The sequence below is a fragment of the Gobius niger genome, assembly GCF_951799975.1.
Source record: "Gobius niger genome assembly, chromosome: 7".
Classification (NCBI taxonomy): domain Eukaryota; kingdom Metazoa; phylum Chordata; class Actinopteri; order Gobiiformes; family Gobiidae; genus Gobius; species Gobius niger.
Genome location: NC_136858.1, coordinates 12,653,622 through 12,679,379, shown reverse-complemented (window position 1 = coordinate 12,679,379; position 25,758 = coordinate 12,653,622). Strand labels below are relative to the sequence as shown.

Genomic DNA, 25,758 nt, shown 5'->3' with positions numbered 1-25,758 from the left:
CAACTGAAATAGAATTCTACAACATGGACGTAACCTATTATGAAGTATGAGATCATCTTGGGTCTTCAGTGCGTTTGGGAACCCACCGGTCATATGCACTTTAAATATGGACATCCCAGAGGATACAGAAGAGCAGCATATAGAGAGTAGTTCATGAATAAAACCCATGCATAGACAACTGTACGGTATATCTAAGTGTTATGGTGATTATGAATCTTTCGAAACAAAGCAGCAAACGCGATGTATGGCAGAAAAACCCGCATCGTGTCTTGTTCCAGAGTGGAAAATGAACCACCATGCATATTACTAATACAGTATTTGGCCGTACGTATCTGGATATCTGTAGTTGGTAGAAACTATTAATTTTTTTCTCCACGTTTACATTAAAAGGTCTAAAACAGCAACCGGGATTTACTATTGCTATCAAGTCTTTGACACCACATAAATACAAGGCTCCTACAACCAGAGATAAAGGCAAACGTGTGTAGTCTGTGTGTTGGCCTCACAAACTTAAAGGGAGCGTCTGTGGGATTGGAGGAAAAAAAAAAAAAGACTTGTTTGCACTGAAGCGGTGCAGCAACAGGTTTGTGTCCCGACTTTATGTTGCACTGTTGGCTTAAAAGGTGCACGACCTGTATCAGCCCGTAAAGACACTTCCCATAGCTTCATTACAGCCGCATGAGCCACACAAACTATCCCCCATCTCTTTACTGAAACAGCCGTGCAGCAAAGGGGAGCTGTGGTTTCTTACATTGAGATTGCATAAAAATCAGGAAGTGAGACTACAGTGTATTTTGTTGCAGCTGTTTTAAATCAATATTTATTTTCCTTAGCTTTATTTTTAGGGTGATAAAACTCCAGGGCAAGCATTAAAGTAGCCCCTATTGCTGCTGCTGCTGTTTGTGTTTTGGTGTCTCGGTAAAGCCAAGCAGGGCCAAGCATGTGGGAAAGGTCACTTCATATAAACATTGGCATAATGTTTTTTAATCTTTTGACAATCACTTGAATCACTTTAGTGCATTAATGTTAGTTTGAAAAATGATCAGGTTACTAAGATTACTGTTTTATAAAATAATAGGATTAAGAGCAAAAAAACATGATTGAATGGTTGGATTTTAAACATGCATTGACTAAACCATCTCCCCTGTGCCGTCCCACTCAGTGCAAACCAGCCTTCCTTTACTGTGATTGTAGCACAACTCTGCCGTTTGTGAACCTGGCTTTTGGAGTTGCTCTGGAGCGGGCAGTCCTTGTGGGGCTAATGAGAGTCTGATGTAGCCGAGGACTGGGCTGGATCCTTGGTGTCTGGGATCCCCCCAGCTGCGCCCCGGTGGGAGGAAACCTTCTCGCAGATGAAGCTGTACAGAGTGACGTCAGGGCGAGAGGTGCGGCAGTTCTTACACACCACGCTGGAGTACTGGTTCACGAGGTGGTACAGGCGCCCTGTGAGGGGAGGGAGGGAACAAAATGGCGGAAGGGAGAAGGTGATGAGGAAACATCGAGAGCGTAGAATTAATATATACTGGCAACATATACCGACTACTATACTCTACATAAGAGGAAAAAAAGGGTTGTGCTTCAATTTGACCAGGGCTAAATGTTTTTCCTATTTAAGGAAAACATATTAATTTATTTTGTGTTGAATGGCAGCAAAAAGGTGTATGTTAAAGGCACACTGTGGAACATTTTGGATAATACTGTTAGTGATTCAAAATATGACCAGCTTGACACAGAAAATGCTATTTTTGCAGTGGATAATCAAAGAATGGATTCTGGATGAGGACCTAACCTATTTGAATCTCATATTTGGATGCCTTGTCCCGCTCCGAGTAAAGTTCTGAGGTCTGGTCAGGTCTGAGGAGAGCTGAGCCGCTCACAGCAAACACAAGGGTTTATTTGGTGAATTTTGGAGGCGTATCTGTACAAATATCTGTACAAAAAATAAAAGTATGTATTTTATTCTATCTATTCGGTGAAATGTTAGGCAGTGTGGCTTTAAAGGTGCACTATGCACCTATAAAAAAAAAAAGTTTATAGTGCGTATTTGCTCCTACAGTGACCCGATGACTTTCCATCCCAGTGGCTTCTATGATGCATCAAGATCAATTTTATTTCAGGTTGTTTCGGGTTTCTCGTAGGTTGTCTGAATGGAATGTATACGTAAACATGGAGACGGTTCTAGCATCTGTAAAAACCTACCAGAAATCTAAAAAACAATTGATCCTGGACTGTCCTCCACCAACATGGTAAGTAAAGGTGCCAAGCAGCCGCTGGGTCACTGAAAGGTCAAATACGCACAAATATCTACTTTTTTTCATAAAAAGTTACATAGTGCACCTTTAAAATTAGTTTTAGGCGTTTATGTAGCTCTGTTGTTTAGATAGAGTTTAGATTGTGTCCACTTTGCAATTATTACAAGCGAGAAAACACTTACTATACTATAATCCTATAACTGCTGAGGTTTATGGACACACTAAAGTAACTACAGCTTTTGTGAAAATTGTGAAATTTCAAGTTGCAGTTGGTGCTAAAAAAAAATACTTTTTTTCACCCTAATAATATAATTGACCAAACTATTACAATTGTACAATTCTGTGTAGAATTGCTATCACTAACCCACCATTTTGACTCTTAGCCCCTCCATAGTCAGACGAGCTCAAATGTAGAAGGCAAACAAACCAGCGAGAGGAGTTGTGTTTTAGCGGGCTTATAAATTACACTCTTTTACACACGAGTCGTGAGTCTTCTCTGTATACCTCCACTTTAGGAAATGGATGGCTGCAGGGGAATTTCTGTGAAAGGCTTCAATAAATGTCAGTGGAAGAAAAATGAAAAAGAGCGAGTGAGAGCGTGGAGGAGGAGGATGGGGAGGAGGAGGTTTGGGTCAGCTGAGGCGGTAATCCACTCTCCTAAATGAATGGGGCTGAGACACAGAGATGGCCCATAAAGTGGAATAACTTAACATACAGATGGACTGGCTTGTTATTTATGCGGACAGTCCCGGTAATAACGTCCATGAGGGGAAGTATGTGCGGGACGCCAAACAGGCAACAAGCAGCTCAAGTCAAGCAGCTTCATACACAATCTATGGTCAAAGTTAACCTTTGCGTACAATGATGAACAGTAATCGACAAAGGAAATGCTAGGAGTCCCCCCGGGGTAATGGGTGGTGGGAGGGCGAACACTCTGTGGCCATAATATTAGATAAGCTTAAAGCCACAGTGCGGAACATTCCGGGGTCTATTGCTGTTGCGAAAGTCAAAACATAAACAAGCTAGCAGTAGCAAATGTGTGCTAACGATCAGTGAGACACAGACACCGCTGTTTTTCCGAGGCGTCATCCAAATTCATATTATTATCAGTAATACTCCCAACTAAAACACCTGTAGTTATATAAGCCGAATGCCCATCTCGGGTCGCCCGTTGCATTATGGGTAATGGAATTTGTTTTGGCAACCAAACAATATTGATAGTTAGCGTAAAGCAACGAAGAATGCTATGATTTGGACCGTTTTAACAGCTGGAAAGTTGATGATTTAAAGCGTTTTTGCCGTTGCCGTGGAGCTTGTTACAATATTAGCATAAAGTCCATTTTTACATCCAGGGCTACGTGCGGAGATAGACAGAAACGGACAGAACTGAACGGCCGTTCATATGTAGAGATGCTTCAAAAGTGACCAGTCCTTCAAGTAGTTGGAAAAAACATTTCTGACCCTTGAAGGCGACTGTGCAGGCTAAATCTTTTTTTATTATTATTGTGACCAGAGAGATCCACCACACATATAGGCTAAGCCATCTAAATTTACTTCATTTGTAATCCTGACTTTTCCCTCGATTTCAAGATATTGAAAACATAAATGTTTGCAAGAAATGTCATTACCTGAACTCGCTCACACATTTCAATGGCAGAGTGGTGTGTTTGGGCCAAAATTAGGAGCCTGATTGACACACGCATGCACAGTCGAGATGGGCATTCAGCTTATTAATGCAAGTATTTTTATTCTATTTGGGTGAATGGTACCTCAAAACCATGGCGTAGTGTTTTTCTTTTTTCAACTAGGAAGTAATTAGGAGTAAAACAGTTTTCTTGGCCTTTTATAGGTTGTTATTTCAGCAGGAGATTCATATACAGTTCTTTGCTGTGTGTATCTATGTAGCTCTCAACAGTTTGGACCCAGAAGTAGCTTATTATTGTGTGTGATGTCACACTATTGAGCACACTCAAATACAGTCGGGTCAAAACTGGGTCCATGTCAATGATTTGACACATTCCAAAGACAGAAAATGAGAAGAAGTAGAAGAAAGAAATTGCACTCGAAATCAGACAAATGCCATCTGAGCTTGTTTCTACTCTCTTCTTGAGATATGCAATGTTTACATTGAGCAGGCTAACGAGCGCTGAAAAGTTTCCCGAACTAGCCAGCTTGCTAACTGTCCACATACATTAGGATCGAACATCACATCATCTTTATAAATTGTATGCTCGAAGCTAGCTGCTAGCATGATGTAGCATGCCGCTAACGTCAGCATTCTCTCTTATTTATGTTATTTGGCCGTTTGTGTTCCCCCACGTGAACATGACCGTTTGTGGCCGTTCCCAAAGATGCTGTCTGTATCAATTGGACTCATTGACTTAAATGTGTGTCTATTGGTTAGCATCATGTATTTATTGCATTCTGTGTTCAGTGCTTCAAGTGTTTTGCCCGACACCGTGTCATTTACATGTTTCCCATTTAGAATGCGTCGTGCTGGGTTAGTCACATATAATACCTCCAGGGTTCATCGGTAAAACTGTAAGAAGGAAAGAAAGGAAATACTGTGGCCGTTAAGTCTCCCTCTTACCCACGGTGACGCGCCTCTCCGTGAGGAACTTGTGCATCTCGTGGATGTCCCTCATCAGCTGTGCGTCTCCGAATGTAAAGTACGCCATGTCTCTCCCGGCCTCCGCTGCTGCCATCAGCTGAACGAGCGCTGGAGAAGAGAGACAAGCGCATGAGCGAACCCCGCTGCTAATTGGTCAATAAACCCAATACGCCAGCGCTTTAGTGACAGGTGCAATTTGTATCTGAAGAGTAAATAATCCGCCGTTGGTCGCTGTGCCTCATCACTGCCACTCAGTGCTGTTTTTTTTTTTTTTATCCCTGGTAAATTAGTTTGAGAGCTTTTAAATATTTACAAGAATGGCTATCGACTTGAGATTAATGAGAAACAAAGCAGCATTTGGAAAAGGGTTGTAAGCAGAGCTACATCGCCGGCATCCAAGTTATTGTTATAGCGTTCTAAAAATAGCCAGGCTAAAACAAAGGCGAATCGGCAGGTCGCTCATGAGCTAGTGTTAACCCATGGCAAGTTCGACGTATGCAGTAAAGACCCCCATTAGGAGCCTCGGTCTCGGAGATTCCTGGCTCTCCAAAGGGCTGGTAAGGAATACGTTGTTTTAGAAGTTGGTGTTCCTCCGACCCAGACTCAAGTGTTAAAAGGCCCATTGAGACCAGTACCAGTTAGGATTTATGGCACATTTTACCGTCGAGTCAATCGCGCTATTTGAGGACATAAACCTGTGTCAGCTGATCGATACAGCAGGCAGGGTAAGGCTGAGTGACAGAGGGAGAGAGTGTAAGTTGGGAGGAAGTCACATCCAACATTTTTTGGACAACATTTTCTCTGTTTTGGTGGACCACTGAAGTCATATTAATCATTTTGAGTCGGGTTTTTAGTTTGTTCTAAGGTGGCAATAGTAAAAATTGTGTTTTTCCAGTGCTGGACACCATAATTTTGGAACTATTGAGTGTGCCTAAATATAAGCAGCACCGATGACATTTAAAAAGAATTGTGGCCTTTGGCCGGGCCTCGCTAGTCTCCACATTTGATATTCTGAGATTATGGAGTTATTACAAAGAAATGTCCAGTATAGTCCCTATAACCCGTCACTCAGTATAGCTGTAGACCCGCAGTAAGTAGACCTGTGGTTCCCAACCCATTTCAAAAACTATGGCCACTACAAATGTGTAAAAGAATGAATGCTAAAAATAATTTCAAACAAACTGCAATTGGAGTGTTTGATGCACTCGTACTCCTTTCTTATATACTACATCGACAATATGTTCGCTAAACTCGGGGAATAGAATTCAAGAGACAGTGGAATATTTCTGGATAAATATTAGGGGTTCAGCTCTCACGGTTCGGTTCATGGTGCAGGACCCGTGGTTTGGTCCATCACAGTGCAAGTGCAATATAAAAAGTAATAAGTTGGTTTTGAAATGAAATAACATACATTACGCAGCGCATTGGATCTATAATGAACCACAGCCACGGTCACCTGCAGGAGAAACTTAAACAAAGACGCACAGATGTCATTTGTTTTGGAGGATGTCACTGTACCGGTGCCGAGCGTCTACAGCTGCAGTTTAGCGGTGAGTGACGATGACACACATCGCCCTGTTTGGATGCGCACACACGCACGGCAGTCAGATCTCGTGCACTCGCGTTGTTGTGACGCCGGGTTGTCCTCGGACAGCAGCACCGCGTGGTGGCCCCTGGCCAATGCCCGCGAGCGGAGGGACCGTCACGTGGGGGCCGCCCGCGAAATTCTGGGAAATTAACATGGCGGCGCCCTTATGGAGCTAAGCCCCGCCCTACTCGCGATTGCGTTTTATATTATAGATAGGCCAGTGGGTCAAAACTTTTTTCCTTGAAGCCCCCCCTGCGCGTGCTGTAGTTGGTCTGCGGCCAACCCAAAAATTGCGGAAGTAAACAATAAGAGCAATTGCTCGTATGCACCTGTAGTCCATACTCAGTCATATTTGATGATTTTAGAATAGCATTTTGCAAGGCACATCCCTGCAATCCCAGGTTGGGGCGCCCCCCACGTTGAGAACCACTAGTATAGGGGCCACAGGTCTAGAAACCGCAGGTGTCCATGTTCTTACAAAGCGCAGTTGAACGCGGCATCAGTGCAATGGAAATGTAGGACTTCTCTGTGCGCCGTCAAATATTTCAACAGAAATATTTGTGCATTGTGTACCAGGTACAGGTACACAATGTACCAGAGGTTGGAACCAGAAGTTTCGCTGTGGTTGAAGCTGCTCTGAGAGCGGCAGAGCTGGGTCCACGGTGATTCGTTTAAGGTTGTTTTTTGATCAATTTAGCCTGCTCTTCGCTTTGTCCATCCATCATATTTCAGCGCTGAGAGAATTAATCGCATTTATTTTGCACCTGAAGCCACGTTACAGGCTCGGGAGGGCATCCTCCTGCTCCCGTCCCGGTGTGCAGCAAACACCGCAGACATAGAGGAAGACAGCGAGGGGGTTTGCCACCTGTTATTGTGCAGATGAGTTCCGAAAGGAACCACGTGAGCTCTCCATTGTCTCCACAAGTTTGGAAGAGACGATGGATGATTTATGTATGTTGAATGACACTGAAAAGCTTTCGATTTTTTTTACATAGCTCAATATGAGTCCAGCCCATTGATGTAAAAAATATTTGTAAAACACTGGTTTCAATATAAATTCACAGAACAAATAGAAGTTGAATATGTATATTATTTACACATTCACTTTAAAGGTGACCCAACAGACAGCCTGGGAATCAAACCTGGGGCCGTCTTACTATGAAGCCAGGCGATTGATTACCTGCAGAAAAAAGCGGTTACCTTTTAGCCTGGTGTCTCCGCCGAAAGCGCCGCAGCCCCAGTTGCCCGTAGCGACCGCAGAGAGATGCTGCCGGTTGGCGTGGGGACGGAAGAACCCACAGTATGCCTGGAGGACACACAGGAAGTAAGCAGAAACACGGTATGTTAATGAGATTGGCAGAAGAAGAAGACTGACCTGTGCGCGACATCAAAACATGGTGCATTATTCAGTTCACCCAGAGTTGATCTCACTGTACGGAGGAGGATATTATTATAACGGGGAGTTTCAGAAGTGACGTACTCGAGGAAAGGCAATAGCAATGTAGTTCATGTGTTTCAAAGCGGGGGGTATCGTGCAATATAAACTTTGTAGAGCTTTTTACTGTACAGTTCTTGCTTTCCTCATATTTCAATCTCTTGCTAAACGTAATCCCATCATCCCATATTTGCTCTCATGTGTTTTGTCCAGATTCTTAAGGGTTCTGTTTAGAACATAAATGTTAAAAGGTGCACACAGCAAACCCTCTAATCCTGATGTAGCATGACAAGCTAACACGATGAGAAATTGCGCTCAACTTCCAGGTGACGAAACGGACACATTTGAACATCTTAATATCCAATTTTTGATCATTCAGGTGGGGTTTTTCACCTTATTTTAAGGGGACGTTTGTTATAGGGCTGTCACGATAATTACTATATCGACTTATCGTTCAATAAATCACTGATAAACGATATATTTTTGGGCTCGATGTTTATCGTTATTAGCATTTCCCCTCTTTTCTTTCTTTGTAAAACTTAGATTTCCTAACTGAAGCAAATTGAGTTTCATTATATTTCATGTTAATTCCAGCTTGTGTGGTACTATATGATTATGCACATTTTGAACAAAGCTTTACTGTCATTTTTATGCCTGAGAGTTGACAGTGTCCAGTATCGTTAGAGTCAATAATATCGTTTATCGCGATACTTTCCTGCCTCAATATATCGAACTTCAAATTCGTTATCGTGACAGGCCTAGTTACACTGCTATATTCTGGTGGAAGTAAAGGTGGTAATATAGATGGTAGTAACAACTGATCGATTCATCTATAACTAATCGATTGAAATATTTGACAACTATTTTAGTAATTCATTAATGGTTTTCTGATAAACACAGACTCAAATAGAGAAAATGACATGTAAATGCAGTATTTTTAATGAAAAACTATCAAAGTTAGGGTATGTAATGTTTTGTACATGGTAAATTTCATCTGTCGGTGTCTCATCCAATCAGAAAGCAGAATTAGCAGAACAAACATTCACTTTAAGTAACTCCATCAGCATGTCCACTTTAGCTTCATGTGGCAAAAAGTTTAAACATGGTCATACATTTTTCACAGCAAAGAGATTCATCGATAAATAGTAAAAAAAAAAAAAAAAGGCTCTATTTGATTACCATTAATATCCATAATTGATTACCAAATTAATCATTAGTTGCAGCCCTAGATGGTAGATCATATCGCTTAAAGAAAATAAATTGACATTAATGCAAACAAACATTTGACCGCGTAAGTACCTCAAAACAACTTTGCTGTGGTCTGTTGATCATAATTAAACAAAGCTGCAAAGTGAGGTGGACAATCTTGTCATAATAAAGTGACCTCTGCTACAATACAGTAGCGATCCAATTTAATTAGCTTTAAATGCTAGAACTCACACCATTAAAAATGCCCCTGCCTCTTTCTGACAGCGCCAAATTAGCACGCTTTCCCTTTACGGCTCAGTACGGTTTTCAGATACTAAGCTCCCATTAGTGTCGGTGTGGCGTGTGGAGACGTGGATGCGTGGCAGGTAAGTACAGTATGCTATAGCAGGAAGCCGAATAATAAAACAGACACGTTAGTGCTGAGTAAATAAGGGAGTGTGAGGACTTACTGACACATTTGATTGACTTCCTTTGTTCTTGTATTCACTCTCTCCATCCTTACCTTGGCATAAGTCAAAGCTCTGTCCGGCGTAGTTTCCTTTGCACATTGCTCTCACCTTATTAAGCTCTCTGGTGATCTTCTCCGGAAGGAACTGCTCTAAGAAATGCCTGTATTTGCACGCATCGATCGCCACTATTTCAGTGCACCGCCTCTGCCAGTCATCCCTGAGAGGACGAAAAGGGTTAATGGAGTAATATGATTTCACTTGACAGTTAACTGGATAGAAAGATGGAGAAACTTTTCTTTTCTACAGTGACTTCAACATATCAGGAATAAATACTTCCTATGAGTAATTACCTCGGGGTCTCATCTGTGTAGCTTTCCACCCACTTGTAACTCTCGGCGTAACCGGAATATTTGCTATACTGCTCCGTACCTGCGAAAACACGAAACACAAACCTTTGTTAAAAAGCCATTAGGGAAGTGAATGTGGCCGTCTCAGCGCACAGCGAGTCCGAATCTTGATAATCGCTTTACTTTCCTGATTCAATTTGGAGTATTCTGCTACTCGCGCTTGTACTGCTGCGTTATTGGATTGTCATAAATAAAAGGCATTGATTGAGTAATCCGCTTAGGGGATTGAAATGAAAAGCCTTTTGGGGGTGATACGCAGAAATGGTTCCATGGGAGAACCCAACCTTTAGGACAAATACTTGAAGCAATAAAAGCTCCTATACTTTACAATGCTCCAGATATTTGATGTGTGTTTTGTTTCAGTTGCTATTGAACAGCTACATCGCATCGCACTGACTGGGCTGGTGCTGGGAGGAGTCAACTAGTATGTCCTTGAAAAATGAACTAGTTATAAGTTTCAAGGGCTAAAAATAGCTTTTATGGATCTGAAATTTGAACACCAGAGATATCAAAAGTGGGACTATTATGCAAAATCAACTTTTTAAAGCCTTTTACGACGTTACAATGTTGGGTAGGATTAGATTTGCTTTTGATACCAGTACTTTTAAGCCGGGATGTCCCGTGTGCTACCAGCGCAGTGCCAATAACAAATCCACCCCCAGCTGAAATCTAAAGGCTCTGCTAAGAGCAACTAAACACATATTATTTGTGACGATGCCCAGCAACGACAGCTCATGAAACTCCTGGCAAACGTCATGGCCCTAGTTAGCGGCAGTATTTATCTAGTTCGTTATCGGCTTTGAACAGCCACAAACATGGGAGGATATCCGGGGAATGTCTGGAAACAATGGTTGCAATGACCTGCAAACACTTGCAAATATACTTCAATACATACACATTCTGGCAATTTTACACTGATTTTTACTGTATGTCCAAACTTCTGGTCTCTCTCCAGTGTTTGTGCTGCGTAACTCGACACAACAAGGAATTCCACTGACAAATTGAAATAAGACATAATATCATCCAAAATGAATAAAGCCAAATGTACGATTTGAAATTAAATGCCATATTCAGAAATATCCCAGAAGTAGAAGAAACCCATTCTGACTCCAGGTCTGCAAATGCAATATGCTTATACGGATATGACTCATTTTTACAGATGATAAATGAAAAGACTAAATAATAGCTTTTTTTCATCAGCAGATTTAACAAATCTTTACTCCATAAAATAATCTTTCACTTTTATCGGCCAACCTTCATGGAAACAGAAACGTTGTTGCTAATACCCTCCCAATCAAGGACTTCATGGGGACGAGCGACTCCTAACGTTAGCAAAACAGAATACTTAGCTCTCTCTTTTAATCATGGCCACCCAATTCCTCCTTCACCCCCATCGCATTATATCCTGCCCCTGCCTCTGCCCCATAACGTCATCGAGGTTTCCATCGCGAAATGACGCTATAACCGCTATAAATGTCTGGTCGCTTGGTTAAAAAGTGCGGCGACACCTTTGAATAGAAAGAAATATGATGAAAAAATTAGGAGGAGAAAAAAGAAAAGAAAAGCTTGTACTAGACAGATCTCTCAAATAGACTTTTAAAAGAAAGAGAAAATGCGTGCCGGGAATATTGCGCAGTGTTTTAATAAATCCACGCCGTAACTGGTCCATTCCATTAAGGGACCGCTGACCTTACTTGGGTTATAAATTCCTTTCTGTCCAAATGTAATAAAGTTAAGTGGTGGGGAGGCGGTGGGAGGGGAGACAGAGGGGTGGGTGTGTGGGAGGGCGGAGACAGAGGAGCGGCCAAGTGGCTGAAGGTGACTTGTGTGTTCCTGAGGAGACAACATGGCGCCATACAAATCAGGAGGGGGGAAGGTTAAGTTGTCTCACTGTCCGTCTGCCATCTTTAAGGCGAGACGCTGCAGATGAAGGGGGGGTATATATTTAGAGATATCAATTCGCTGCCATGTTTGGATTACAGAGTCATCTATGGCACCTTTCGTGCTACACGTGGATACCAAGCAGGTCAATATTTTTGAATGAATATGTGTGGAGAAAAACTAAAGATTTCCTGGAAAGCTCTTTAGCAATACTTGACAAAACGTCATAAAATAAGCATTGTAAAGGGTAAAGGGTAAATGTATTTAAAAAAATGTGGGGTGCCTCAGCATTGACATTTTACATTCTAAAACTAAATAATTTCTACATAAAGAAAAGTATGGAGTAAGAAATTTGGCTGGTCAGGATTTCAAATTGACCTGGAGTGCCCTCTGCAGCATGTAGTGGGAATGACACAATTTCATTTTCAGCTAACGGCACACGCTAGCAACTTTGACTCACTTTGAGGGCAGATCTGCTCAAAACGGGTTCAGTGATGGATTATTGGCTTTTAAATGCTGAAGATAGTTTTGTGTACAAAATCCGGGTAGTATAGATCAGAGCACTTCAGGAGAAGGAGAAGAAATACCCAAAGTGAACAGGGTAACTGAAACTGCATCAATAAAGCAAATGTATACTCCAAGTATGTTTTTGATTAGCCTGGAAGTACCTATGCTACTGTGCAGTTTCAAATGATTCAAGCACAAACCATGGCCGAAATCTTCGTATGGATTTGGGGACCAATCACAGAATGAGGAGGGATGGCAAGACGTTGACGCACTATTTTAATCAATCAATCAATCAATCAATAAAATCAATCAATCCATATTTGACATATGGAAGCTTGTAGTTTGTTTACAGATTTATAAAAAAAATTATTTATGGATCCAACATGACAGTAGATGCTACACCATCTTTCGATCAAGCTTCAGACCGTGTTCTAAATAGTTAAGCTCGAAAGTTTACAGCGGGTACATCATACGTTACCGGACACGTTGACACGATTGGCTATGGCTACGTGCTGACACATAATGATAGACATTCATAGCGCCCAATAAACGGCTATGGACGATCGTAAACCACACCTCTCCTACGAGAAATGAATTGGTGGTCCCTTGGCAATAGCCAGGCTAGCTTTTGATGAGGAACATGGTCAAAAGCTAAAAATAAAAGTAACAAATTGCATGATACGTTAACTACAAATCTTTTCTTCCAATAGTTGAATGTTAATTATTACCAGTACCCACCAACTACTGATAAAAACTTGCTGATGCTACAAGCTCCCTGCTTTGTGCTGTCTTGCAGATGCCCGCTCAACAAGACGTAGTCTGATCAAATTGCAGATGGTGTGTTTTTATGTGCGCATTTCGTAGAACACTGACTTCTGTCCTCGTCACGACCTGTGGCTGCAGCTGCGCGAGAGGTTGAAGGGCCGCGAGCGTTGTCGTCATCACAACCTGTGGCTGTCACGACCCGTGGCTGCGGCTGCGCGAGAGGTTGACAGGCCATGAGCGTTGTCGTCGTCACGACCTCTGGCTGCGCGAGAGGTTGACGGGCCGCGAGCGTTGTCGTCACGACCTGTGGCTGTCACGACCCGTGGCTGCGGCTGCGCGAGAGGTTGACAGGCCATGAGCGTTGTCGTCGTCACGACCTGTGGCTGCGCGAGAGGTTGACGGGCCGCGAGCGTTGTCGTCACGACCTGTGGCTGCGGCTGCACGAGAGGTTGACGGGCCGCGTGCGTTGTCGTCGTCACGACCTGTGGCTGCGGCTGCGTGTGAGGTTGACGGGCCGCGTGCGTTGTCGTCGTCATGACCTGTGGCTGCGCGAGAGGTTGACGGGCCGCGAGCGTTGTCGTCACGACCTGTGGCTGCGGCTGCACGAGAGGTTGACGGGCCGCGTGCGTTGTCGTCGTCACGACCTGTGGCTGCGCGAGAGGTTGACGGGCCGCGAGCGTTGTCGTCACGACCTGTGGCTGCGGCTGCGCGTGAGGTTGACGGGCCGCGAGCTTTGTCGTCGTCACGACCTGTGGCTGCACGAGAGGTTGACGGGCCGCGAGCGTTGTCGTCACGACCTGTGCCTGTGGCTGCGCGAGAGGTTGACGGGCCGCGAGCTTTGTCGTCGTCACGACCTGTGGCTGTCACAACCTGTGGCTGGGCGATAAGTTGACGAGCCGTGAGCGTTGTCCTTGTTCACGACCTGTGGCTGTCACGACCTGCGGCTGCGCGAGAGGTTGACGGCCGTGAGCGTTGTCGTCGTCACGACCTGTGTCTGTCACGACCTGTGGCTGCGCGAGAGGTTGACGGGCCGTGAGCGTTGTCGTCGTCACGACCTGTGGCTGTCACGACCTGTGGCTGCGCGAGAGGTTGACGGGCCGCGAGCGTTGTCGTCACGACCTGTGGCTGTCACGACCCGTGGCTGCGGCTGCGCGAGAGGTTGACAGGCCATGAGCGTTGTCGTCGTCACGACCTGTGGCTGCGCGAGAGGTTGACGGGCCGCGAGCGTTGTCGTCACGACCTGTGGCTGCGGCTGCACGAGAGGTTGACGGGCCGCGTGCGTTGTCGTCGTCACGACCTGTGGCTGCGGCTGCGTGTGAGGTTGACGGGCCGCGTGCGTTGTCGTCGTCATGACCTGTGGCTGCGCGAGAGGTTGACGGGCCGCGAGCGTTGTCGTCACGACCTGTGGCTGCGGCTGCACGAGAGGTTGACGGGCCGCGTGCGTTGTCGTCGTCACGACCTGTGGCTGCGCGAGAGGTTGACGGGCCGCGAGCGTTGTCGTCACGACCTGTGGCTGCGGCTGCGCGTGAGGTTGACGGGCCGCGAGCTTTGTCGTCGTCACGACCTGTGGCTGCACGAGAGGTTGACGGGCCGCGAGCGTTGTCGTCACGACCTGTGCCTGTGGCTGCGCGAGAGGTTGACGGGCCGCGAGCTTTGTCGTCGTCACGACCTGTGGCTGTCACAACCTGTGGCTGGGCGATAAGTTGACGAGCCGTGAGCGTTGTCCTTGTTCACGACCTGTGGCTGTCACGACCTGCGGCTGCGCGAGAGGTTGACGGCCGTGAGCGTTGTCGTCGTCACGACCTGTGTCTGTCACGACCTGTGGCTGCGCGAGAGGTTGACGGGCCGTGAGCGTTGTCGTCGTCACGACCTGTGGCTGTCACGACCTGTGGCTGCGCGAGAGGTTGACGGGCCGCGAGCGTTGTCGTCACGACCTGTGGCTGTCACGACCCGTGGCTGCGGCTGCGCGAGAGGTTGACAGGCCATGAGCGTTGTCGTCGTCACGACCTGTGGCTGCGCGAGAGGTTGACGGGCCGCGAGCGTTGTCGTCACGACCTGTGGCTGCGGCTGCACGAGAGGTTGACGGGCCGCGTGCGTTGTCGTCGTCACGACCTGTGGCTGCGGCTGCGCGTGAGGTTGACGGGCCGCGTGCGTTGTCGTCGTCATGACCTGTGGCTGCGCGAGAGGTTGACGGGCCGCGAGCGTTGTCGTCACGACCTGTGGCTGCGGCTGCACGAGAGGTTGACGGGCCGCGTGCGTTGTCGTCGTCACGACCTGTGGCTGCGCGAGAGGTTGACGGGCCGCGAGCGTTGTCGTCACGACCTGTGGCTGCGGCTGCGCGTGAGGTTGACGGGCCGCGAGCTTTGTCGTCGTCACGACCTGTGGCTGCGCGAGAGGTTGACGGGCCGCGAGCGTTGTCGTCACGACCTGTGCCTGTGGCTGCGCGAGAGGTTGACGGGCCGCGAGCTTTGTCGTCGTCACGACCTGTGGCTGTCACGACCTGCGGCTGCGCGAGAGGTTGACGGGCCGTGAGCGTTGTCCTCGTTCACGACCTGTGGCTGTCACGACCTGTGGCTGCACGAGAGGTTGACGGGCCGCGTGCGTTGTCGTCGTCACGACCTGTGGCTGCGGCTGCGCGAGAGGTTGACGGGCCGCGAGCGTTGTCGTCACGGCCTGTGCCTGTGGCTACACGAGAGGTTGACGGGCCGCGAGCTTTGTCGTCGTCACGACCTGTGGCTGTCACAACCTGTGGCTGCACGAGAGGTTGACGGGCCGCGTGCGTTGTTGTCGTCGTCACGACCTGTGGCTGCGGCTGCGCGAGAAGTTGACGGGCCGTGAGCTTTGTCGTCGTCACGACCTGTGGCTGCGGCTGCGCGAGAGGCAGTTGTTCTACATAACCGTCTCCATGGTTATGTATACATTCATTCAGAAAACCTGAAATAAGATTGATCCTGAAGCATCACAGAGGCCACCGGGATGGAAAGTAAAGGCGCTAAGCTAACCACCCATACAGCCACTGTGTCACTGAAAGGTCAAATACGCGCTAATATGAATTTGTTTTTGGCATAAAAAGTCGCATAGTGCACCTTTAAAGATGAAACCCCAAAAAGTATGGCAAAATCACGCAGATGATAATAAACACGGAGGATTAAATCACAACAGTAAATAAGGATGCATGAACGTTTTGTTACTTGTCGTCAATACTTGTCATGAAACGTTCAGACTTGGAGTCATAAATTAGATCCGGTTTTACGGTAAAGTCGGTTCAGTCGAGGAGAGGTAAGTTATAACTTTGTCATCACAGGGAAAGGGCCGATTAATCCACTCGGGTAATCAAGCTTAATATATATTGCTCAGTTTGGTTGAGAGTTATGACACTATTGATTGAAGTCATATTGCAAATAAAACTATTCCAACCCGAATGTAAGCAACATCTTAGCCAAAACCTGTAGGAGCCGCAGATAAAAACCAGTGAGTCGGATGTTGAAAAATAGAGCAATTTTGCGAGAGAGAAATGAAGGATAACTGGGCAGTCCCATGTGAGTCGATGCGATAGATTTACCTTCAGACCGGATGGAAAGACGGGGTAAAAATGAACCGAGCACAATAAACGCACACAGGGCTTAATAAAGGCCGGGAAAATAAGTCAAAGAGATCACAGCGGGGCGAGCTCCACTGGACGCACAGCAACATCACCTCCAAGGGAAATTCTTACCTTTTTTGTTTGTTTGGCTTTTAATGGGATTTTTTCTTTAATTACCTGAAAGCATTTTTGCAATCTGTGAAAATAAATGAGCTTTGTGATTTGGCAAAATTACTGTATATTAGAGCACTTATCACCGGCATTACCTTAGCTGCTGTTGAAATTAATGTCATAACATGAACAGAAAAGTGTGTAGCTGCACACAAAAATATGTTTTATCTTTTGATTATGGCGTTCGACATGATGATGACATATGTCTGTAGGGTTTTTTTCAGCAAATAAAGTTCCTAACAGATTGAATAAAGAAGTGAATTTTGTCTGATTTGATTTGTAAATGTCACAAGAATGGCTACATGACAATAATATAGAGGTAGGAGCTTGACAAACTAGATTTAAAAGCAAAAACATATTGGTAACAAAAGTTTAATTTAAAGTCCATTGAAGCTCTTGGTATTGACATTGGTTTGACTTTAGTTTCAGCCTATTAATATTTTTAAAGTGTTTTCAAGCATCTGTATCACCCAAAAGCAACTTTTTCCTCTAGGTTTTAAGCATGTTACATTCTCACTTAAAACATACCTGGAGGTGTTTCGTTTAATTCGTGCGTCTTTCTATAATCCTGCATTTTAATCCATCTTCTTCCACGCTCAGCCCATAAATGTAGCACCAAAGCGTCTTCACTGCATTTATTCTGGAGCGGCTATTGGTCAAATCCTCTTCCTTGGATTAGTATATTTTCTGGTAGCTAATCATTTCCAAAGTTGACTTGTTTTAGCGCTGCAGCTCAGCAAAAGTACCGTAGTGCGCCCTCTGCTGGTGTTATGTATAAATACGTTTGTACAACTATGGATCTTTTCTCGACATGCATTCAAGTCATTTAACAAAATCCAAAAAGCCAAACATTGGACCTTTAACTAATATACACTGCTCACAAAAACTTAGGGCACACTCAAAAAACACAATGTAGCTCCAAGTCAGTCAAATTTCTGGGATATCAGACTGTCCAGTTAGGAAGCCACGCTTATTGTGAATCAATTTCACTTGGTGTTGTGGAAATTAAACAGACAACAGGTGGAAATGAGAGGCAATTAGCAAGATCACTCCCAAAGAGGAATGGTTTTGCAGGTGGTGACCACAGACCATTTCCCTGTCTTCATCCTTTGTACCGTATTTTTGGAATACTTTTGCATTTGTCCAGTGTTCTCACCACTAGAGGTATCATGAGGAGCATCTACAACCCACAGACGTTGCTCAGGGAGTGATGCTCATCCAAAATGGCACGTCCATTCGTGCTGTGGCATTAAGGTTTGCTGTGTTTCCCAGCGCAGTGTCCAGAGCATGGAGGAGATACCAGGAGACAGGCCAGTACACCAGGAGACCTGGGGGGGGGGGCGACCGAGGCCAACAACCCAGCAGCAGGACCGCTATCTGCTCATTTGTGCACGGAGAAACAGGAGAAGCACTGCCCGAGCCCGACAAAATGACCTCCAGAGGGCCACAAATGTGCATGTTGGTCCTCAAACGGTCAGAAACCGACTCCATGAGGGGGGTATGAGGGCCCGACGTCCACAAGTTGGGCCGGTGCTTACTGCCCAACACCGTGCAGCCCGATTGGCATTTGCCCGAGAACACAGTGATTGGCAGATTGGCCAATGGTGCCCTGTGCTCTTCACGGATGAGAGCAGGTTCACCCTGAGCACATGTGACAGACGTGACAGAGTCTGGAGACGCCCTGGAGAACGTTCTGCTGCTGCAACATCATCCAGCATGACCGGTTTGGTGGTGGGTCAGTGATGGTCTGGGGAGGCATTTCATTGGAGGGCCGCACAGCCCTCCATGTGCGAGCCAGAGGTTCCCTGACTGGCATTGGGTACCAGGATGAGATCCTGGTGCTGTGGGCCCTGGGTTCCTTCTGATGCCTGATAATGCCAGGCCACATGTGGCAAGAGTGTGTCAGCAGTTCCTGCATGATGAAGGTATTGATGTTATGGACTGGCCTGCCCGTTCCCCAGACTTAAATCCAATAGAGCACATCTGGGACATCATGTCTCGGTCCATCCATCAACGCCACGTCGCACCACAGACTGTCCAGGAGCTGACTGATGCTCTAATCCAGGTCTGGGAGGAGATCCCTCAGGAGGACATCCGTGGTCTCATCAGGAGCATGCCCAGGCGTTGTAGGGAGTGCATTCAGGCACGTGGAGGCCACACACACTACTGAGGATGATACAGACTCGTTTGGAGGAATTTCTACAGAATTTGGATGAACCAGTGACCTGATTTGTCACTTTGATTTTGACTATAATTTTGGATCCAGACCTCCAGGGGCTGAGAATTTGATTTCCATTTATCATTCTTATGTTATTTTGTTCTCAACACATTGCCCTACACTATGAATAAAGATTTTCATCCGAAAAATTGAATTGATTGACATCTAGGATGTGTTTTTTGAGTGTGCCCTAAGTTTTTGTGAGCAGTGTATATAATGCGATTCCCTCTTATTGTCGAAGTGCGTTACTGACATATTAGAATGTAGTGTTGAATACAAAGCAAAGTGTGTGTGTGTCTCCCTCACCCGTGATGATGAGGCACTCGTTGCTCTCCAGGGCCTCGGTGAAGAGGCGGGACACGATGAGCTCGGGGTTAATGACGAAGCGGATTTCCTCCTGGACGAGGCCGTGTCCCGTCACTCCCCCTCCCACAAACCTGTTCGCAAAGTCCACCTGAACACACACGAGTACAGCAACTTTACAAAAGGACTCCATGGAGAAATATGGAGACAATGATAATGCCGATTTCACCTGCCGTGCATGAGATAATAAACTTTATTTTGTAACCTATTAAACCCCCACCTGAACTGAGCACACAAAGGCGTCAAAATAGCGACAAAAATAAACCGAAAGCTGAGATGAAAATGCAACAAAAAAACAATGAAAATGTGACAAAGAAGTGACAAAAAATGTGACAAAAACACAAGAAAAAAGCCACATAAGACAAAAATGTGGTGAAAAAAACGTTTAAAAAGTGTCAACGCACCTACAACGCGAGGAAAAGATCAGTTTAGACGAGTTACACTTTATTGTCCCAAGGAAGAAATTCTTTTTCATGTACACACTGCACGTTTGACAAAGGAACCAACCGAACAACAGGGAACAAATAATACGGGAACACTCAGTGGGGCCTGTAGTTCAGAAATGCGATGGCTGACGGGATCAGGCTTCTTTTAAAACGAGGCCTTCCCGCATCTGAGCTTAGTTTTGCAGGTATTAGCTTTCAAATGACACTGGTCAATAGGCTGTAACCTTTAAGATGTGGGTAAAGCTGATACGATGTCAGAGAAAAAATACACTTGGTGAAAACGGGGGTTAAGAGGTAAATTTGAGTAAAGAGCAACACAAACCTACAGCGCTCAGTGTGTGTGTGTCTTGTTGTTCACTGGAAGCATGACACATGCATTATGAAATGTGACATGGCACATTATGCTATCAGATTGACCATAATCAGATAACTGAAGTATTGTTTTCATCTCTGCTTCCTGCGTGTACAGACACTGCAGTAAATCAGGGTGCAATAAGACAAAATCACTTTTTTTTTTCTTTAGGACCTGAAATCTAAACAGGAACACTACTATAACTTTAATTCTGTTAAACTAATCTACACACTGAAAAGCAGACCCACATGATGAAACTGTTGACAGCGCTGTTTTTAATGTAGATCATTAAGTACGATTTTATTGCACTGCATCATTTATTTTTTATCAGTAATAAAGGGCATATTAAAAACATTTCAAACTCCAGCTATTGAACTCGCTCTGTAGAGAAGGAAACCGCTTCACAAGAGGAAAGTGGTAATAGTGGTAGTGCTGCCACCTAGGATGACCAGGAAATCAGCGCAACAGCATTAAAGCAGGCAAGGAATTAACCACATGAAGAACCGCTATCATCTTTCCCAAGGATTTCCTCAGGAAAGGCCCACATTTATTACGTCCCAAATTGCAAAGTGTTCTTTTACAATGGAAACCACCCAAATAAAAGGACATGCCCTTTACTTTCCGTCCAGTTATGGCCTCATCAGAGAAGTCCATTTGATTTCTTAAACCGCAAAATTCAAACAGCTTGTTTTTGTGCTGAGGAAATCCCACTTAGTAAGCATGCCAGTGTTTCCTGTCAGAGATTAGCGCCCCGCTCAGTGGCCCGTATCCGCATCGGCCCGGTGACAGCCCGTGTGTTTGTGTGTGTGTACGCGTCTTCCTCGCCCGGTCACTCATTCACCCCCCCCGCGGTCTTAACCCTTTTGTCCGCTCAATCTCACCTCCTGACAGGATGACAGCCCGCGCACACAACCTCGCCGGGTCACCCCAAAGACATCTCTACTAGTCAGTCTTCCCTCCTTTTCCCAAACAACCCGCCACCCGAGAGTCCTCTGCGCGGCACCCTTTGCCACGCCGAGCTACTCATGCGTGTGCATCAGCTGTCAGCTAGCAAAAAACATGAGCTGTAGTGGACCAGTGAAGGGGTAAACCGATGAGCAGAGCATATGTACAATGCACATACAGTCATTTTAGCCAAAAGAAACACCTGCATGTTTTTAGTCCCAGTGACGTGAACATTGCTTTCTTTTCTGAGCTCTTTTGAACATGTCCGTGTCCTCACTTGATTTGGACGCGGCTGGCCATGTGCTTTGTCAAACGCAGGTGCAGTCGTATTTGGTCCTGTTGGAAAAATGTCCCGCTTGTCCAAACTGACAAAGTGTACAAAGGCGCTCGCACCTGCAGCATCCCGTATCCGTCCTCCTCAATGGTCCCCTTGCAGGTGATGTGCAGACGCGGCAGCAGACTTTGAGAGCTGGAGGACAGAACAAAAGGACTTCATCTTTGGGTGTTGCAGAGGAAGTGACAAGTCAACGTACTATGTGGCAATTAGCATCCGTCACGGAAAATTGGATGGCAAGATTACTTTTGAAACATTCCAATTTTTGGAAAGTTTTTCTGATGGTAAAACTATTCTACCCTTGTCCGTTTTGGTTAACAAAGCACACTTACAAGTATGAGAGTTGTTGTCTTAATAGCATGAAGTGTTCTAAGTGTTCTAAGCTGTACATACCATTCCCATTCTGGAAGTTTAGATAGTGTTTGTCTTGTAAAAGTAACCAGACCCTTTGGCCCTGGAATATAAGAAACCATTGAAATAATCAACAACATTCAAGGGAAACTGAATGTGTCTTAAAAATAACTTGTTTGGACTTACTGTTTTGTGTAACTCTCCTGAAGTAGCAAAACAAGGTTTTTAACTTCTCAATTTTCCGTGTTGAAGAGCCTTCAAATAACCTGGAAAAACAGCAATGAAAATGGGAAGGATTAATACACAGTTAAAGGCTCTATACCTGATATATTTTGTTTACAAACAATGAAACTCGGAGCCAAATAAATATTTTAGTTGTGTCAGAACTCATTTCTAAATTTCAAATTCTTCACAGGGAAGAGTTCATAAGCACTTTTCACAACTTACAAGGTCACTGTAATAGAAATGCTAACAAACTAGCCTGCAAGCTCATGAAATTGATACAAATGCATTGTAATAGTTTACAATATATGAAGGAGGACAAAACTAATTTTGTTCTACAAATATAAATAAAATCAGGCACATGTCCAGTTTAGCAGAATCGCTTTTCTACAGCATTGGTAAAGGCAAAGTCAGGGGGGGAGGCAAATCCAGCAACTCCCTGTGCATGCTTTGGCCCTTATGATGATAGAGAAATAAGACTGCATACCACAGAGATCTATACAATTCTTAAAGTGCACCTAAAACAATGAAGATAATGTCCATTCTTTAAGCATTTAGAACGTGGCGCTTAAGTCTGAGGGCAAACCTCATCACGGTAACCCACGGTTTGTCCTCAGTTTTTCAAATCTACAATTTATACCACTGTATTTTATTCAACGAGACGCTAACATATTCTTCAAAGCAATTTACATTTTCAATTTAATTCAGTATTTCGGCTCATGGTAAACTCAAATCAGCACCGAGTTCTGTTAATAGCACTTTTACCTCATAACAAGAATTCCCTGGTTCGATTGCCAGGTCAGGAGGGGCATTTCTGTGAAGATGTTCTCCCTGTGTCTGCATAGGTCCACTAAAACATGCTCCCCTTAAGCAGGTGGGCTAAATTGGAGGAGTTTTTTGCTACTATAAAACAATCTAAATCGTTTAATCCCATGAATTTATTATCAACCTCAGCAGGTCACTTTAGACACTGAGCACATTACGTGACCAATTCAAAAAACGGCATTCACCAACTGACCACCACCAGTCCACCTCAGTTCAGTAAAGCTCGTGTTTACTCGTGTCATTTTCTTCTCAAACTGAAGAAAACCTGAGAGACAGCGGCTTAGCTTTTTTTTCCAGCCCGCTCCATCTATCCATCACTTACCGGAGGACAAACCCTGACACTTGTGCCAAAACAGCAATCAGCAGATTGCTTGCCGCTCTGCGCGTCCAAGACAGAGTGCTACTGTAGCCGATAAGCAAAGTGATGGACACTCCCTCAATTACAGCGGCGAGGGAGGGGGCGCCGTAACGATCCACGCAGCGTTTTTTACTACGCCGTTGTCCTGTCTCGTCTTCTTCCAAACGTCAAAGCTTGTGTCGTATTATTGTGTATTTTTGTTTTCATAACTGTAGAGCCTTACAAAAGCCTCAGCTCTCACAATACTGTACGTGACCATTAAGACATTTCGTCCCTGAAGTAATTCCTATTTTGCTGCGGGGAGAAATACTGATGATGAAGAAGACTCTGAACGTTGACCCGGTCAGAAGGAGCCGTGCCTGAGCCGCCGCGCACCCCGAATCGATACTTACAACATTACAGCGGCCGCTTGACTCGGGCCGCCACACCAATCTGATGTGGCCCGGGATAGAAGCCACTTATACAGATGACTGATAGGAACAAGGGAACACAGGAACAGGGAGAGAGGAATTCATGTGAACAAGCTGCATGATCAATACGACTGTCCGATCATAAAAGAGCCTCCGGGGAGAAGAGCGGCTAATTGGATCAACCAGAGGACATGCAGATTACGGGGGATGTAGATACAGACGGCATCTCTGGAATCGCCAATATATGGTCAACTTTCTCCAATTATTCAAAAACGACTTTATCACATGCAGAATTATTGTTGATATAGTTTTCAACCCAATAAAGACACAAATACATGGAGTGGTTCAACAGCCCATAATTACATAAATAACGCTTTATGCTAGCGTCATGCTACATGCTAAAGCTTGCCAGCACGAGCTAATACTGCCATTCTTTTCGCTTCTACTGAACAATCTGCTGTGGAAAAAAAAATCCATATGGACTCGATTTAGACTTGACTTTTTTTATTTGTGATAGGCCTAAATAAGTTTATATTCCACAAGAAAATGGCTAAAAAGAGTGGAAAACTGTTTCCCAAAAGATTCTATTTTCCCCCTCGGCGAAGCAGCGCCCCCTCGGCGAAGCAGCGCCCCCTTCTATGACGAGATGCCCGTCTGTATCTATACAGACAGCAACGCGACATACAAGGGGGCGTGGCCTAGCCAAGGGGGAAGAAAACCTCTCATTGGAATCACAGTTTTTCACTCTTTTTATAAATATATTTATTACACACAAATCAAGCCAAAATCTGGTGCATATGGAAACACAGAAAATTGTTCAGTACAAATTGAAAAACCTCATTGCTAATGTTAGCATGAAGCTAATGTAGCTTCCCAGTTAGCATTGTCCGTCGTTTATAGCAACCAGAGGAGGAAAACAAAAAGAAAAATTTGAAATTTCTCCCAAGAAACAGAGAAATGGAGAGGAGCAAAGTGGTTCAACAGCTCATATATATTTAAAACGAACAATGCTAACGTTAGCGATGCGATTCTAACAAGTGCCATTTTTCGCTTCTAATGAACAATTTGCTGTGAAAAAGTCGATTTTGGCTTGACTTTATTGTGTGATAAATATATTTGTAGTTCAGAAAATAGCACACCCTCTCATATGGCTCGTTGTCGTCTGCATCTAGCAAGGAGTGTGCTGTGAAATATGCAAAACACTTCTCTGGTTAGATTTATTTATTATAATTTGTTTGTTTATTTGGTCGGGACAGTGCAAGTTAATGGACATACATGGGTCTCAAGTATGTAAACACGCCACACAATGACAGAAATGATACCGGGCACTTACAAACTGAAATGGGTTGGTAACTAATCGCTTCCATTTATGACATTTTATGGTAAAAAAAAAGGCCACGTGAGGGCCATTTTAATAAAAGGTTTAACTATTGTAACTTTGTGGCGACTCCTAAAATAGCTCCTCTGGTGGTTATAGCTTATTTGTTTCAATTAAATGTCCCAGGGGGTTGTCTCGCTCCACCTCTTCCGAGTAGGCAGAAAAAGACAACAGCAATTTAACACTCCTCCTCTCCCAACCCCCATCCCAGTGTAAACGGCAGTGACAGTGAAAAAACGGGGAACGCGGGTGAGAGGAGTTATTTCAGTTTGCGCTTGGGCAAAGGGAGTTGTGTTTAAATACTGAGTCCAGTGCAGTACCTGTAAAAGTTGATCTCGGGGTAGTTGCAGTACTCCGACTTGCGGGAGTTGCGTCGGGGGAATGTGCAGAAGAAGGCGTTGGCCAGCAGGCAGGCGATCTGCTCCTGAGACAGCGTCAGGGACTGGTTACTCCGACACTTTAATAAGGGAATGGGCTAGAGGGGGAGAGGAAAACAAAATGTAACTTCACAACAGGGAACGCAGATACAGGGGAAACTCGGAAAATTTGAATACCTTGCAAAAGTTCATTTATTTCTGTAATTCAACTTAAAATGTGAAACTAATATATGATATACAGATGTCAAGCCTTATTTGTTTATTTGTTTTATAATTTTGATGATTATGGCTTACAGTCCATTTTAACAAACTCCCCTGTTT

The 25,758-nt window shown here is 44.8% G+C and overlaps 1 protein-coding gene across 1 annotated transcript in view; it reads right to left on the bottom strand.

The window, feature by feature from the left end:
• Nucleotides 1–1,132: 1,132 nt before the first annotated feature.
• The window catches only part of parga (poly (ADP-ribose) glycohydrolase a), a 41,253-nt gene continuing 16,627 nt past the window's right edge, over nucleotides 1,133–25,758 (bottom strand). The window contains exons 10-19 of the mRNA XM_079559912.1: nucleotides 25,381–25,535; nucleotides 22,054–22,133; nucleotides 21,910–21,970; nucleotides 21,576–21,651; nucleotides 19,383–19,530; nucleotides 9,895–9,973; nucleotides 9,653–9,761; nucleotides 7,652–7,757; nucleotides 4,843–4,971; nucleotides 1,133–1,443 (exon numbers count right to left, since the gene is read on the bottom strand). Coding sequence (XP_079416038.1) covers nucleotides 1,259–1,443; nucleotides 4,843–4,971; nucleotides 7,652–7,757; nucleotides 9,653–9,761; nucleotides 9,895–9,973; nucleotides 19,383–19,530; nucleotides 21,576–21,651; nucleotides 21,910–21,970; nucleotides 22,054–22,133; nucleotides 25,381–25,535 — 1,128 coding nt within the window. The 3' untranslated portion in view covers nucleotides 1,133–1,258. The remainder of the gene's footprint in view (nucleotides 1,444–4,842; nucleotides 4,972–7,651; nucleotides 7,758–9,652; nucleotides 9,762–9,894; nucleotides 9,974–19,382; nucleotides 19,531–21,575; nucleotides 21,652–21,909; nucleotides 21,971–22,053; nucleotides 22,134–25,380; nucleotides 25,536–25,758) is intronic.